Raw genomic sequence first — 15,446 nt, forward strand, 5'->3', positions numbered from 1 at the left:
TTGCTGTGAAGTCAAAGCTTTGTTTGTGATCTCCATTATGGATCAACAGAGGATTCAAGCCAGCATCTCAAACATTTACCTGCTCCTGCGGCATCAAAGATGGACTCCTCGACCTATCTCAACCTGAACATTTTGCCCTGCCCGTTCTGGACGACTGCCAGTTCGCGGTGCTGCCTCCTTCGGCCATCCCATCGACCACATCTCGATTGTGATATCTCCACCTTCCAGCACATTGAACGGCGGATGTTACAATGGCTACACGTTTCTTGAAGAGCCCCTGGGGCCTGGGATAGGCCTCGAGGTCGCATCTCGAGCGAGTACTAGTGTGACCAACCAGGTTGCGGTCAGGTTTACTGTACAGTCTAGCTGTCGGACTCCCGCATTCCGTTCAGACGAAGCCCAAGAGCGAGCTCGCAGTTTCTCGACGAGAGGATGGTGGTTGTGCAAACATGGATTTCTTGCAAACAAGCTTCAATCATCGGACAACCTGGGTGATATAGACTAGCCGGAACTGGTTAGTGGCTTTTCGGCCGGACAAGATGAGGGGAAACTGCGAAACTGCGAAACTGCGGCCCTCGGGAGAAGTTGGGAATCAACCACCGGCCGATGGACCATCGAATCGGGAATGCCCCCGAGCACAATTGCGACTTCAACCCGTCCATATCTGTCATCACTGAGAGAGAGTCCCTCCTACAGACCTCCTTGCCACGTCTCAATCATCTACGACCAACCGCAACCATGCCTATCTATCACATAGGTAAGGAAGATTGTCCCATTGTCTTCTCCATCTTACAGTCGCCCCCCTAGACAGATTCACCGCTGACCCAAGCCCAGTCCTGTTCAAACTCAAACCCGGGGTAACACCCGTCCAACTCTCAAACTGGGGTGTCCAAGCGAGAGCTATGGTCGGCCAGATCCCAGGCCTGAGGAAGCTCGAGGTGAATACGCCTTTGGCATCGACCGCGCACAGGAGTCAGGGATTCAACTGCGGACTAGTCGCGATCCTGGACAAGGCAGAGGATGTAAAGGTCTATGCTGAGCACCCTGCTCACCTGGAGTACGTTGGCATCACTGAGTCTCCCCCATTTCCGTCGAGGCTTTTGCCTCCTGGGATATTCACCTTGGAGAATTCCAACACTAGCACTACTAGTATTGTTGCGCTCATGCTGACTGGCAATATAGGGTCCACAAGTTTAGGGAGGAGCTCTGCGACGATACACTGGCATATGACCTCGAGTTTGAAGAATGAGTGCTCGATCGAGTCTCTGCACAAAGATATAGCTTTGGATTTTCAACATGGATCCAGCCATGGTGAAGTGGATATCGGCATTTTTCTGTGGTTGAACATAAAAATTTCAGTTGTCAATTCCAGTAGTAGTATCTCGACATACAAGTCAGACTAGATTGTTCAAATAGAACATCTTCGGGACTACCTCAGCCCAGATCAACTGTAACGCCAAACAGGATGGAAGATAAGCTTGAAGGTGGCTTCGTATACTACTCAAGTTATGTAGCGGTAGTAGTACGTTGAAAGCCTTCTTGAGAGGCCAGGAAACAAAATCCCAGCCCGGGACAAGAGCACTTGGACAGTAGTACTACTACTACTTATCACAACACAGAGAAGAACTCCTCGAGGCTACGGAGCCTATAGTGTAATGTTCCGCCATTACTACTACTAGTAGGTATTCCAGTAGCTGCTAGGGTTATCTCCTACCATGATGACGAAAAGTGAACATGAACAGCACAAAGATCAGAAGGACTTCTGCCCTGCCTTCCTGACGGCTAGTATTCAATAGTACTTAGTACTTTTGGACTTTATTGGGCCCTTGAAAAACACAACTTAGTTGCATACAACATAGATACTCAGTGTTGATGCTACATCCGATATGTATCATATCAAAGCAGCATCAAAACCGTATCTACTTATACAGCAAGCACTTTCGGTATGGGGATCATCTCTGTAGGTGGGTAGACTGAGTATTTATAGCGTAGAGCGCAGCAATATCATCTCTCCAGAAGGACAAGACGAGGTTTGAGCGCGCTAATCTCGAAAGGAATCAAGAGTGCCTCGTGAAAGGCATCGTCCACCCACCGTTTATCGGAGAAGGGGTTATGAGCAAGTCATCTCGGCCATGCAGTTCAAGTTGTTGACGAGGCATACACGAGAAACAAAGTGAGCGGCGCAACCCAGAGCCGATACCAGTAGATACAACACATAGGTACTGAGTACCTCTTGCCTCCTCGCTCGTGCTGCGGTGTATTCATCTCGTACCTCACACTGTTGAGCTACTAGTATCTAATTCCATGTCTATGATGAAAGTGATTCTACCTGCGTGAGCCCAGAACGGAAGGTCGACGCCTCTGGTCACAGATGAAACCCTCTGCTGAGCACCGACACTGCTAGTAACATCTTACCATGCGTCCAGTGTCGACGAGACTCTTGCAAAAGTAAATCAGATCTTGACCTGATCTTTCAGGAGGAATATACAAGCATAAGCAAACTCAGCAGTACTTGATAGAGAACTCTCAAACACTGCAGTATGGCTTATAGGAGTGCTACTGTGCAGGTATAATGTACGAGGTACAAGAGGCACAAGACTAAAGCTTGGTTGCTGCGGAGTACAGGAGCAACTGCATTATATCAAGATGAGAGTTCGCATATGCAGACTGCTTCTGTGAGAGCAACAGTGTGCAGCAGTAGTAGTATTGAGGTGATCGGATTCTCCAAGGACGAATGAACGAATGCTGGTCTTTGAAGCGCGTCACCGAAATCGCTCAAACTGGTCTAGCTGGCTTTTGGGGCGCACGTGTTCGTGGTGTCTTAAGTATTCGCGTACAGACGAGTATGGTAAGACAACTGTCGGTATTGTGCTCAATGTAAGGAGTGAGCGAGTGATCATGCTAACAGTGCTCGTAATCTGCTGTCGCTGGTATTAACTGCTGCTGCAGCTCATCTGAATCCCCTGACTACTTAAACCTATGGCCTGAGGCAGGGGTCAGACTTGCTTCAGCTTGAATCGATAGCAATGGGGAGAAAGCAGTACCGACGAGACGGAGAGAGCACTCAACTTTTGTTATTATTGGCATAGAGATCTATCTGGTTTACGAGTGTTGGGCGCGAATTCGCGTCGGTCATTTGAAGAGGTCATTAGACGTATTTGACTCAATTCGCAACATCCTACAGGAGTATTGACTGGGAAATTCGACAATTTGAATTGTTAGAGTCCCATTTCTCTTTCCTATGGCAATTTGCAACGTGGCCGCTGATCTCCTTGGACACTTCAATAGGAGATGGCATCTCTACATGTCTCTTCGACAAAGTTTTGATTACTGTTGAGTGGTTGTACCTACTAATACTGAATACTTACTTATTTATGATGGCTCGCGAGGTTCAAGTTGAGTTGACTTTGTGCACAGAGCACCTTCGCTTGCCCCCAGAATATGTGGGTTTGTTACGGGAGTATGCCTTTCCAGATCTTTTCGCATTCTCGGTAAGTCTTATCGCAAGTTATCGAAGCGTGTGCCAAGGACGGGCTCTATCTAAGCGCCTTTCAAAACACGGGGCAGCCTTGCCTGGGGGTCCTCCGAGTCTCTGTATGCGCCACGTCCAAGTTTATTTCCTCGTCCGAGAGCCAATGCCACCAGGGCGACCAACAAAAGACACGGCGATGCGTTTGTTCACTCCAGGTCCCTTCTCCAAGTCCTCACGGATGTCCGAATGCAGGGTCAAGTGCAGATCGATCCTCAACCAATCATGGGCAGCAGACCAGCATCTTCGAAACGTGAAACGCGAAAAAGGGGGTCCCCCTATTGCGCCGTGTCAAACACAGGGGTTTATCCGTTCAACATCCAATAAATGCCATTTGCAAAAACGGCATCACGACGACTGTGAGACTGAGCGCAAAGGAATAGCCATGCTTTTTTTGCGTAGTACTACGTCTATCACTTCTCAATCTAGGCGCAGTGCTAGTCCTGTTGTCAATCCGTGTGGCTTTCCATGTCCAGGGCAAACATGTATATATATTGCTGTCACATTCCCATATCATGTCGCCCCCCTCTCGACTCTGGGCAAAATCGTTCGTTGACACTCACAATCCTTACTGTCTCTCTCTTTCTCTCTGTACGCAGGTCGTGCCTCTTTCCATTCTGCGGTTACTACTGGTAGTATATACACCATCTCTCGCTTTTCACACACTCCTTGAAGCAATTCAAAGCCCGGCTAGCCCGAAGCGCATACCCTCTTGCTCCTCCGATCTCAACGAACCAATACCCAAACATCTATACATCCAGCAATGCGCTTCGCACTTGTGTACCTCTTCGCCGCCGCATCCCCGGCTATTCCCGTTCTTGCCCAAAGAGGACGGGGCGGTGGCGGCGGCGGTGGTGACAACGGTGGTTTCTTCAATCATGGCGGCGATGGCAACGCCCCCAGCACCTTCGTCACTAGAACCTCTGCAGCTCCTCCAGCTGGTGGCACAGCTGCCCCTCCTCCGCCTGCTGCTGCTACCACCGCGGCAGGTAATGGGGGATCTTCTGGAGGGGGTAACTCTGGCGCAGTCGATACCTCGCTCATCCCCCCCTTCGGCATTACTCCAGGTGTCAAGGCAACCGATGGGACTGCGAACTGCGTCGGTGACAATGGAGTGAACATTCCGTAAGTTGACATCTGCTTCAACAACGACGAAGTTCTGACATCGAACAGATGCAACTGCCCACCCGACTTGAGCACCTTCGCCAGTGCCGTCGAAGACTCTGTCGCAGCCGGGATGGCGTTCCCATCTGGTAAAAATCTCTCACCTCCTTACTGCAGTCCAGCCCGCTAATCCTGGCACAGGCAATTCTGCACAAGACCAGCTCACCCGTCTTCAGACGTGCATCATCACCCTACAGAACTTCAGGGGAGGCCCCGGGAGTGGCGTTGGATGTCCCATTGTCGCCACGACTTGGAAGGAGCTGCAGGCTCAGTTGCAGTCCGAAGCCTAGAAAACAAAAGGGGGATTGAGGGCTGGGAGAGGTACAAACGGAGAGACAGAGAGAGAGAGCGTCTAGTATAGCTAGTCATGAGCAACAAGGGCACTTGCCACCATTCTAACGAATATACATGGGTTTTTGAAACGTCTTCCGGTGTGCCGCTTTGGACAGTTGCGCTGAGAATCGACCTATCATTTCTCGCAAGTCGACTCCTGACCAGGTTCCAACACCCAGCTTTATCACGACGACGCGGGTGATAGGGGCGCAAGCGTTAGCGATATCGTTATCGCCAGCCGAAGGAACATGGGGAAGGCTGGTAAATGCGAAACACGATTGTTTCAAAGTCCCGGGAGGGAGCCGACGCAGGCGACGCTAGCTACTAAGGTGAACCCGGTTAGTGCCTTGGCATTTGTGGTCTCGTGACTCTGAATCTCGTTTGGCTTGTCGTTTATCTGGATCACTTATGGTAGTCGTCGTAAAAGGGCTTTGTGAACCTTGACATCCACTAGATTGACTGAGCAGGCCTTCTGTCCTTGAATTGTCAGCGAGCAAGTAACTCCTCAGTGCTCAAACATCCACTTGACAGGAACATTGTAAGTCTCTGGAGATGCGACATCTTTCGCGACGAGCTGCTCTACCTAGGTGTCCTTCCAGATGATGTTGGTGAGAATTGCTTTCACGTTGCACAGCTGACATTTTCAGGCAATCTGCTCTTCTGTGTCGGAGCCCCAAGCCTTGAACGCTTTTGACCAAGCAGCCCGATGTGACCTGACGTGGATCATCCCGAGGCCTGACGTAAAAGACGGCTCAATGCATGGAAGTCTTTCCCACAAACAGATGCACTGGCTATAATTCCGGCGACTGACCCATATCCAGGGGTATTGTGGGACCGGATCGATGGATGCACCCGTGTCACTTGGACATGAGAGTCGGTGCACCTGCCGACTTTCTACCGGCACATGACAGAGACGGCAGAGACGGCTTGTGTATCCAACGAGTACTTCGGATATCGCAGTCTAATCAGCTCGCTATACTTTTTCTTCTCAGCCACCCCTTAGCAGCTGGGATCGGGAAATCGGATGAGTGATGCGATCTAATAGCTGGCACAGTTGGGTACTTAGTAACCTCGCCGCCAATGCTGTGACGTTTACATTTGTTGCAAGAGATTCCGTGCTTTCCTTTATTCCCTATAATGAGTGCACTGGGATCACGGCGAACACGGACCTGGGTGCACTATCCGCCGTGAGGTTCTCGAGAGCCCTCCTCCCAAGCATTTGCAAGAGACCTTTTTGAGATCGGTGAGGATGGCTCACAAGATCCTGCAGGCCGGACTCACGTCGGGCATGTCTGCGGTGTCAGAGTCCCATGCATCGAAACCTGAACCACTGCCCGCCTCCTACGACGGGCTGAAACATGTTCTGCCGGATGACTTCACGCCTCGGCTGGATTCTCGGTACACACTGCGCGGCAAGGATGGGAGGGATGTTCAAATCCCCTTGATCGTCTGGGGTGCATGGTCGTGGGGTGACACGTCCACTTTCCACTGGTCCGACGACGAACTGCCCTCTCTCCGGCAAGCGTGGCAGACGTGTCTCGAGAAAGGTATGACTTTCGTCGACACGGCTCAAGTGTACGGCAGCGGCAGGAGTGAACGGATTCTGGGAGATTTGGTCAACAACCAGAGCTGCGGGGTCGACCGCTCACAGATCATCGTGCAGACAAAGTGGCTGCCCGACGTCGCGGACGCGGACATGAACATCATTCACCCGGTCGACGCACCAGTGAAGCAGCTGAAGAAGACGTTGGAGAGGATGAACCTGGACTACGTCGACTGCTATCTGGTGCACGGGCCGGTCCACGTCAGCTCCATCAAGCAAGCGGCCGAGGGCATGGCCAAGTGCGTGGAGGAGGGGATGACCAAGACGGTGGGCGTCGCGAACTACTCGGTGGAGGACATGTTGGCCATGCAACACGCGCTGGCCGAGTACGGGATACCTCTGGCGACCAACCAATGCGAGTATTCGGTCTTGCGACGGATGCCCGAGATCGAAGGCATGCTCGAGGCATGCAAGCAACACGGCATCGTGTTTCAATCATACTCGGCCCTCGCCCAGGGTCGTCTGTCGGGCAAACACATTCAGGGAAACCCACAGGCAAAGGAGTACCGGTTCAGCAGCTACAAGATGGAGCATTTGGAGCCGGCTCTGCGAGTTGTGCGACGGCTCGCCGCCAAGTACAACGTCAGCGTCACGGCCGTGGCTATGAACTGGAACATCTGCAAGGGCGCGATCCCGGTGGTGGGGATCAGGAGGGAATGCCAGGCTACCGATAACATGCAGGCGCTGGGATGGCGACTGAGCAGGGAGGAGATGGCTGAGCTCGACTCGAAGGGTTTCAAGGGGAAGACGACCAAATCATGGCAGCAGGGATAGTCAACAAAAAAACAAACAAAAAACAGACAAAAAACAAACAAAAAACAAACAAAAAACAAACGTGATAACCACAATTGCTTGTAGGGAATCTTGATCGTATCACTGACTAGCTGCCTATGCTCAAAGGACATGTCTGGTCAATTTGTAGGTCTCTTCTTCGTCATAGTACCTACCTTCTCTCTCTCTGTGCGTCTCCTTCTTTCTATCTCTTCGCGGGCATTTCACATGACAGCCTCGAGAATCTCTTGGACCTGCTCGGCCTTGACCAGCGGGACCGGATTGGTCGGGGACCAAAAGTCGGCCAACGCGCGGTTCGCCAGACCGGGGAGCACGTCCCTGTCGATCCCCAGCTCCGTGAGCGTCCTAGGAAGGCCCAACGCGCGAATAATGACGTCGAGGACATCGCCGAGGTCAGCACTGTCCTGACCAAGACCCTTTTGCGCGAGAAGGTCCGCGACCACCGGCTCGGACCAGAGGATGTTTCTGACCTTGGCTTGGCGGTCCATGATCGCCGTGTTTCCGGCCGCGTGTTTGATGTTGTACTTCATGACGGCGGGACAGAGGATGCAGCTGGTGACGCCGTGCGCGACGCCCAGCGGGCCCAGCTGGTGTCCGATGGCGTGGCTGCCGCCCATGGGCACCCCGGCACGGATGTTGTCCATCGCGAGGATCACGGCCATCTGGCACTTGTGCCAGGCCTCGCGGTCCTCGGGGTCCTGTTTGCATCTGAGCAGGCTCGGGACCAGCAGCCTCAAGCCCTCCTCAGCCTTTCGATCGGACGTCTCTGTGCCTTGGAGCGAGCACAGCGCCTCGACACAGTGATCGAGGCTCCTGACGCCCGTGCTGAGCCAGTGATACGGCGGCGTCGTCATGCACAGCTCCGGGTCGAGAATGATCAGGTTCACGCCCATGCCTGAATGCAGGAACGCCACCTTGTGCTTGGTAGAGTCGTCCGTGCCGCCGCCCAGGCTGAAATACTTTGTGGGTCATCAGCACATGGGCTCGACAGAGGCAATTCAAGAAGTAAAAGGGGGTTATTGAATACCTCGCCACCTGAGAGACTTGTCGGAATCGTGATCAGTGGCACCTTCGGCTCATGCACCGTCGCAGGGACGTCGGTGCTCTCTGAAGAATATCTGGCAAGCTCCTTTGCCGTTCGGATATTATTTGCCAGTGCCTGGACACGGATATTAGATTAGCACTCTGAGTCAAAACACTTCCCAGGGGGCGATATCCGAGAGAGAGACACACAAGTGTCACCATTTTCGCACCATCGGTGATACTCCCAGCGCCCAACGTCACAAGACAGTCGGCGTTGGACTCTCTCGCTTCGGCCGTGATTTGCAATATCTCCGACCACGGCGTATGCGGTGTCATACCCTTTTTAATACCGACGACCTTGTCTCTGCCGATCGCCTTGACCAGCCTGTCCAGCCTGTCGGTCTCGCGCGAGAGGGTCCCAGACGCTACAATGTACACTCGCGAGGCGTTAAAGGTCTCGCGCACGTGTTTGGCACACGCTTCCTGGTATGGCAGGCCATAGCTCACGTATGGCGAGGACAGTTTGAGGTTGGAGACCGGGATGCCTGCGAGGTTCGTGCCAGGAGGATCTGTAAATGCAGGTCTGTAGACCTCGGTTGGCGACATTGTCGGTGCGGTTTGTTTCAAATGAAGAGATAGAAGCAGAAACGGTGCTACGCGCGAGGGGCGTATTTCGTTTGATTATGTTCGAAGCGGAAGATCCCCCTAAATGGAAAACTTATGGGTTTAATATCACTGGAAGAGAATTGGTTACAACGATCGAAACGAGGAAAACATCCTCCGGGAGCGGAGTGAGGGGACCCTGCAGTTTCCCCAGACTCGCTTCTCCCCAGATATGCGGCTCGCCTTTCGTAGAGGTGAACACCCCGCATTACCGAAGGCGCTGTCTAGGTGCATTTCTGGTCTGCATATGCACAAGATGCGTTGAGAAGTCTTCCAGCGCGAGCCAGGGATGTTTCGTGTAACGTCGTAGATCTGCCGTCGTGCAGCCCACGGATATTCTCCATAGGCCAGATGTTCTATAATTGATTCAGTACATTCAGTCCATCCCTGATATATTCGATATGGTCTCACAAGCTGCGAGATTGGGCCTTTTACTGGTAGAAGAGTACCCTTGTCAAGAGCATACACAGTTCAGAGAAACAGCTGCGAGGCTGTCAGGAAAAGGGTCACTCAAGGCCACCCAAAGGGGAGAGAGATGAGGGCTTAGTAAGCGTCGAACCCGCCTGAACGCGTGTGGTTGGACGCGTCGCGTAACCAATTTACAGAAAACGACCTGCGGAGTAACCGTTTCTGCCGTCATAGAAAGATTCACGACAACGACGATAGGCCCTCCGACAATGCAGGACCGCCTTCGAGCATGCTTGCTCCTCGTGGCACCGCCCTGCCCAAGTTAGAAAGATGCCTCGCAGAACTCCTCCGCACCTGTGTGCACCCGCCCTCGCTGGTCCTCCGAGTCGAACACGTATTTGGCAAAGCGCATGCGGGTAGCCGTAGAAACACAGTCGACGACCCTGACGACGAACGAGAAGAAACCCTCGTCACCGGCGATGAACACGGCAACGATTCTGCTGCCCGAGACCCCGACACATGGTCATTTCGCTTCGCAGCCTCGGATGGCCATCTCCAGATTCAGGCCGTCTTAGCACCCACCCTCCTCAGAGTGAAGGAGCTGCGGGACCTACAACGGGGGGACTTTATTGAAGTGCGCAGATTCCAGGTGAGGAGCGCACCTCGACTGACTGGCAAAGGTCGAGTGGTATATCTGGGGATCCGAGACTGCGCATGGGTTGGCCGAGACAGAGAGACTGTTGAAACATCTGAGGGAGACGACCGACTTGAACTTGAAGGTGGATTCCTCAGGGAAGAGCACGACGAAATGTTCCACAAAAATCCACATCCCCGAAAGGAAGACCCGACCGCTGGTTCAGAGCGACGTGCATCTAAGAGGAGAGATATTCGCGACCGCGATGACCAAGCACCTAGCTCTCGCAGCGCGCAGAGCAAACCAAAGCCGTCCAAGACGACACAGAAGGTATCTCGGAACATGTCAGAGGACGATTCAGATGACGAGCTCGGGTTCGATACTATCTTTGTATCTCAGTCGCGCCTTGAACAGCGCAGGGAAGCACTTCGCCAGATCCAGCAACCGCCGTCCATGGAGGAGGCTACTGTGAGTCGACCACGGCCACAAGGGGAAGGCAATCATGAAGAGACACAAGGTAACTTCACAGCCAACGTCTTCCTCCGTCCACGTCAACTCACTCACTTCTAGATAACGAGGATGATTACGAGAAACAAGCTGTCCGCGAAACTGTCGCAGTCAACACTCACAACCCCCTTAGCGGTCCCCATCACCAGCTCACCGATATTGCCAGTTCAACCACTTTCTCCGCTCCGCCCATTCCACAAGGCGATGACCCGAGGACCCGACCTACCAATCTCGCGCCGATATCTCCAATCGACAACCTCGCTTCACTCCTCGCCCTGCCCCACCAGAAAAGCTACTCGTGCACCGTCCTCGCTCTGATTTCCTGGGTATCCCCCTCGCTGATCCACCGGCCCAACACGCCGTTTCCGCCCAAGCGACACGTCAAAATCCACGACCCATCCATCACGCACCGCACGTCCGGCGTCACCGTGTCTGTGTTTGTGGACGCGCACAAATTCCTCCCCGCTGTAGGCACGGTCGCGCTCTTCCGCGGCCTGGTCATGCACCGGCTGCGAAGGAGTTCCGCGGACGGCGAAGCGGATGTGATTCTGAACAAATACCCTCCGAAGACTGGGAGCCAGAGAGCCGAGCACGAGGGTTCTTTGGAGAGTGCCGCTGGCGGTATTCGCGACCAACATCCCGAAGGCGACGGCGACGAGCAGGAAGAGTGGTTCATCAGTGACGAGGCCAGACTTGTCGCCATGGGCTTTGACGTGCAGCGGATCAAGGCGTGGTGGGAGCAGAGGCTTGTCGCCAGGAAGGGCAAATGAAGGCTTTTTTTTTCACATCTTTCTTTTCTTTTTTCAGCCATGGCCGAGGCTACAGAAGGAGAGAGAGCTCGCAGGACACAGGACGTGTCTCGAGAGAAGAGAAAAGGCACGCATGCATGCCCGTCCAAGGTCAAATACGAAGCGGCTCCACATTTTATTTGTTCAAGTCTATTCGAAGGGCCAAAGAGCTAAGCAAACAGGCAAACAGACAGGCCTCAGAAGCAAGCCAACCTTTCCTTGTCTATCGCGGATTTGCTTGATAGTCACACGGTGGATTGAATCCAAGAGAGAGGAAAGAGAGGATGAAGAATACATGACAGCGCTTCGTTTTCGTCACTCGTCGCTCTCCCGAACCCTTCATGTCACTGAGACAGACAGACCTGTAGTATCCCCCCCCCCTTCCAGGGCGAAACCTTCTGTTTTGTAGGTTATTCCCCAAGCCTGCCCACCCAACCCATACTCCGTCATTTTCTTTTGTCCTCATATGTACGTACGTGCGTGCGTGCGTGTGTTGTGTGTTGTGTGCAAGAGAGGGGGAGAGAGAGGCGGAAACAAGAGATGGGGACTTGAACCGGTGACCGACGTCGCATCTCCACCCTGTCCTTCTCGCGCATCATGGTGCTGGAATGAATGACCTGTGGTGTTTCTTCGCAGGGCCTTCCCCAACCAAGCCATGGCAATCCCATACAGCATCCTATATAGCTTGGGTATTTCCCGCCAAATCAGGATATCGACTCAGCTCGTCTTGGCTGGTCTGGATTTTCCCAGACTGCCTTCTGTCCTCATAATGTGTGATTTGGTGGATCGTCAAAGGGATTGTTTTTCGTAATCGTCCAGAAGCATTCTGCTCCAAGACATTAGACCTCTTCTCAATCATGGCCCGAATTTTTCTCCTGGACCCAGCTTCAACCATGGGCACGCGCGCCAGTCACACCCTTGTTTGTAGACCTCTGTACCCCACCACTTGAATCCTTCAGTCCAACCTGGATATACGAAGCCAAAGAAGACAATGAGCAGTGAAAAAGCCAGTCCCGAGTCGAGTGCAGCGGACATGGTCATGGTGTATTTGCCCCACCAGCCTGGGGCTCTCCTTCTCATAAGTCCATTGAACAGAAAGCATACCACAGCCCACACCGAAAAGTTCAAGCCGGTCGCAGGGGGGATCCAGGACAGAGAGCCAAAGAGGACGGGTAGATTGATCCTGCGCCAAACGGACTTCTTCGTGCTCTTCCTTCCCACTAACCACACTAGGATCGGTGCGATGAAGCCGATGAGGAAAGCCCAGACAAGGTGTCGGTAGAGAGCACCAGGACCGAAGAAGCGCTGTGGTCCAACAACACCCCAGAGAATGCTCCCGTTGAAGTGGACACGAGCAATGGGGCAGTTGAATCCGTTGATGGCCTCCGGCGTGCAGATGCCGGGAATGTTGATAAACATCCAGTTGAGAACCGTAATTTGTACCAAGCTCGAAACCAAGGTGGCCGCCATCTGGACCTTGAAGAGCAGTCTTGGTGGAATCTTCATATAATGGCCCAGCTTCAGGTCCGAAGAGAACTTGATGCCTTGTGCCGAAGAGATGTAGCAATAGGTCACGAAAACCATGTTGGCGACTGGACGGCCAGGGAAGACTACTCCACAGATCAACTGGCAGATCAAATAGAGGCTGCTGTGCTGGTTCGTGATAGCCATGACGATACCGACGGGGATGAAGAGAACGGTAGTGATACCAAGAGCCATGAGAAGACCGTACCAGGGGAGATGGACCGGGTAGTACTCGACAACGAAGATGCCGACGCCCAGCATAGTGACGAATGTCAGAGCGTACCATGTCATTGGCACATCTTGATAACGTTTCATGAGACGGTTGTGGACGTCTTCGCCCCCAGCCTTAATAGACTGACTGTCAACCCTACGCAGAGACGGGTCGTATCGACCATTCTCCGCAGAGCTTGGGACAGGTTGGTACCCTGCACTGCTCTTTTCCTGTCTTTCTTGGAAGGCTTGTTGGGATTGTCGCCAGACGTCCCTGCCATGCCAGCAGGTTGTATGGGTGAGCAACGCTGTCAGAGCAGCGAATTGAACCCCATAAGAGAGCACATATGTGATGGGAAGGTATACTTTGGAGTAGTTGTCATAGGCTTCTTTGTCGAAGACAAAGTTCGGCGTCAGGATTTTGCTCACGTCGTAGGGCTTGCCCGTGTTGTCGAAGACGGCCGAGGAGAGAATTGGCAGATATCCCGAGAACAAGACATTGCGGTAGTAAAGTATCGGGGCGATAATCCACATGACTAGGATGAGTCCGCCAACAACATTCGCAGCTGCCCACCAGGGAGTGAGCAAGGGTGATCCAATGTAGGCGATTTGAGCCCAATCGAAGGTCAGGGGAAAGAGTCCCAGTCCCGAAGCCACTCCAAAGAGGTTCGAGACGATTACATTCTTGGGTGCGAACCAGGTAACGACATTGAAGTAACTCAACGCGGGCATCAGCAGTCCTGGAAAGAAATACCACACAAACGCTGCAGCCCAGACGTAAAGGAAGAATCGGTAACGGGAAATGGTCCATCCGTTGGCCGGCTTGTTTTCGTCCTTGTGCATTGTAGTGAACATGGCCGTTGACATCAGGGTACCGGGCCAGATCATGGCAGCGGGTCGGACGAGGTACCTTCTGGTCAGTCCGGCGAACGCATAGCCAAGGATTTGAGTTGAAATGGTTAATAAAAGTTGATACAGAATCGGAACATCCTGCTTGTAGAATTTGTGCTGCTCGACAATGACATCGGTCGCAAAGGCGAATCCGAACGAGACGTTGCTGCTAATGTACACGCAAGCGTGTTCCTTCTCGTTCCACCGGCCCTGAGCCAACCAGAGCCGCAGGCGTCGCAGTCGCGTTTGCAACATTGGAATGTCATCCTTCTGGAGTGAGCCATTTACGAAAAACTGTTCCTGGTCACCTGCACGCTTGAGGAAGTGATCCCAAAGCTTTCCCATGGGATGAACTAGTACCAGAGCAATAACCGGAGTGATGGCGACACTCGGATACCTCAACGAGAAAAAAAGATTGGTAGCTGAGCCGCCTATTGCAAAAAGCAAGGACAGCGTCCACATTCGAGGGGTGCTTATAGATAAAGCAGTATTGTCCGTGGCCGGCACTGAGGCTCGAACCTCTGGATATGGAGAGTTGTCCGGAGGATCTTCTGTAGAGGGTATGTATTCTTGATCGACATCTGATAGACTCGCAGTGCGGGCACTCGAGTTGGAAGACTCTGCCTTGCTCCCGGCCATCGCCGGGTTGGCGAAGGATGCTTTGGCGTCCAGGCCCATCCCGACTTCACTGGCGACGGAAGAGGAGGATCTCCGATGCGTCCATTCTGAGCTGCGTCGTTGTTGGTAGAGTAGTCGCTCATCTGAGGAACGACCCTGACCGTCCCGGAGATCCTGAGCGGACCGAGCTCGCTTCCCACGACGCTTCCTCGAGACACTCTCGCGATGCGAATCCTCCTCATCTTCGGATTCCAGGTCCGAGCCTGACCTGTCGTTTACCAACTGGACTGTGCCATATGACCCCGTGCCGACGGCCGGGGAAGAGCGTATCAGGAGCAAGCCGCGAGACATGATGGCATTCCACGCACGGGAAACCAGCCCTCGGCGCCCCTGGATCGTGTGGGAGGTGGGTGCTGTCACCGGAGAGGCAACAGGTTCGAGCGTCTGACGAAGAGGAGTACCCGATTCAGATTGGGACTCCAACTCAGCTGACCCAGCAGCATCTTGCAGTGCACGGGAAGGGGGAGAGGAGGGCGAAGAGAATGTAGAGAGCTCGAGCGCAGGGTTGGTGGTGGACGAGAGGTGGGGAGGAGGAGGAGGATCTAAAGCCTGACCCAACCCAGAGGGCATAGCATTATATTAGGTCCAAGTCATGGCTAGACTAGTAGGAGTAGTGAGCAGCGTTTAGCAAGGCAGACGAGACGTGGCCACGACACGGTGACTAGAAACAGACGAACGTGGGAGAAACCTCACCGCAGT

At 53.2% G+C, this 15,446-nt stretch overlaps 6 protein-coding genes across 6 annotated transcripts; 4 read left to right on the top strand and 2 right to left on the bottom strand.

Annotated features, from left to right (window-relative positions):
- Positions 1-738: 738 nt before the first annotated feature.
- On the top strand, positions 739-1,249 carry AYO20_07284 (hypothetical protein; the record flags this gene model as incomplete). Its single annotated transcript, XM_022645570.1, has 3 exons — positions 739-757; positions 808-1,057; positions 1,183-1,249. 3 exons carry the CDS (start codon positions 739-741, stop codon positions 1,247-1,249), a joined length of 336 nt encoding a protein of 111 aa, XP_022498440.1.
- A 3,043-nt stretch (positions 1,250-4,292) lies between these two features.
- Positions 4,293-4,983, top strand: AYO20_07285 (hypothetical protein; the record flags this gene model as incomplete). The annotated part of the gene is made up of 3 exons (XM_022645571.1): positions 4,293-4,654; positions 4,703-4,782; positions 4,835-4,983. 3 exons carry the CDS (start codon positions 4,293-4,295, stop codon positions 4,981-4,983), a joined length of 591 nt encoding a protein of 196 aa, XP_022498441.1.
- Positions 4,984-6,275: 1,292 nt separating this feature from the next.
- On the top strand, positions 6,276-7,403 carry AYO20_07286 (hypothetical protein; the record flags this gene model as incomplete). The annotated part of the gene is made up of 1 exon (XM_022645572.1): positions 6,276-7,403. One exon carries the CDS (start codon positions 6,276-6,278, stop codon positions 7,401-7,403), a length of 1,128 nt encoding a protein of 375 aa, XP_022498442.1.
- A 221-nt stretch (positions 7,404-7,624) lies between these two features.
- On the bottom strand, positions 7,625-9,050 carry AYO20_07287 (hypothetical protein; the record flags this gene model as incomplete). Its single annotated transcript, XM_022645573.1, has 3 exons — positions 7,625-8,380; positions 8,449-8,580; positions 8,655-9,050. 3 exons carry the CDS (start codon positions 9,048-9,050, stop codon positions 7,625-7,627), a joined length of 1,284 nt encoding a protein of 427 aa, XP_022498443.1.
- Positions 9,051-9,804: 754 nt separating this feature from the next.
- On the top strand, positions 9,805-11,426 carry AYO20_07288 (hypothetical protein; the record flags this gene model as incomplete). Its single annotated transcript, XM_022645574.1, has 2 exons — positions 9,805-10,666; positions 10,720-11,426. 2 exons carry the CDS (start codon positions 9,805-9,807, stop codon positions 11,424-11,426), a joined length of 1,569 nt encoding a protein of 522 aa, XP_022498444.1.
- An 873-nt stretch (positions 11,427-12,299) lies between these two features.
- AYO20_07289 (hypothetical protein) lies at positions 12,300-15,038 on the bottom strand (the record flags this gene model as incomplete). Its single annotated transcript, XM_022645575.1, has 1 exon — positions 12,300-15,038. The coding sequence occupies one exon, from the start codon at positions 15,036-15,038 to the stop codon at positions 12,300-12,302; it is 2,739 nt and encodes a 912-aa protein (XP_022498445.1).
- Positions 15,039-15,446: the final 408 nt, after the last annotated feature.

This window comes from Fonsecaea nubica (genome assembly GCF_001646965.1).
Source record: "Fonsecaea nubica strain CBS 269.64 chromosome Unknown Scaff50, whole genome shotgun sequence".
NCBI classification, from domain to species: Eukaryota; Fungi; Ascomycota; class Eurotiomycetes; order Chaetothyriales; family Herpotrichiellaceae; genus Fonsecaea; species Fonsecaea nubica.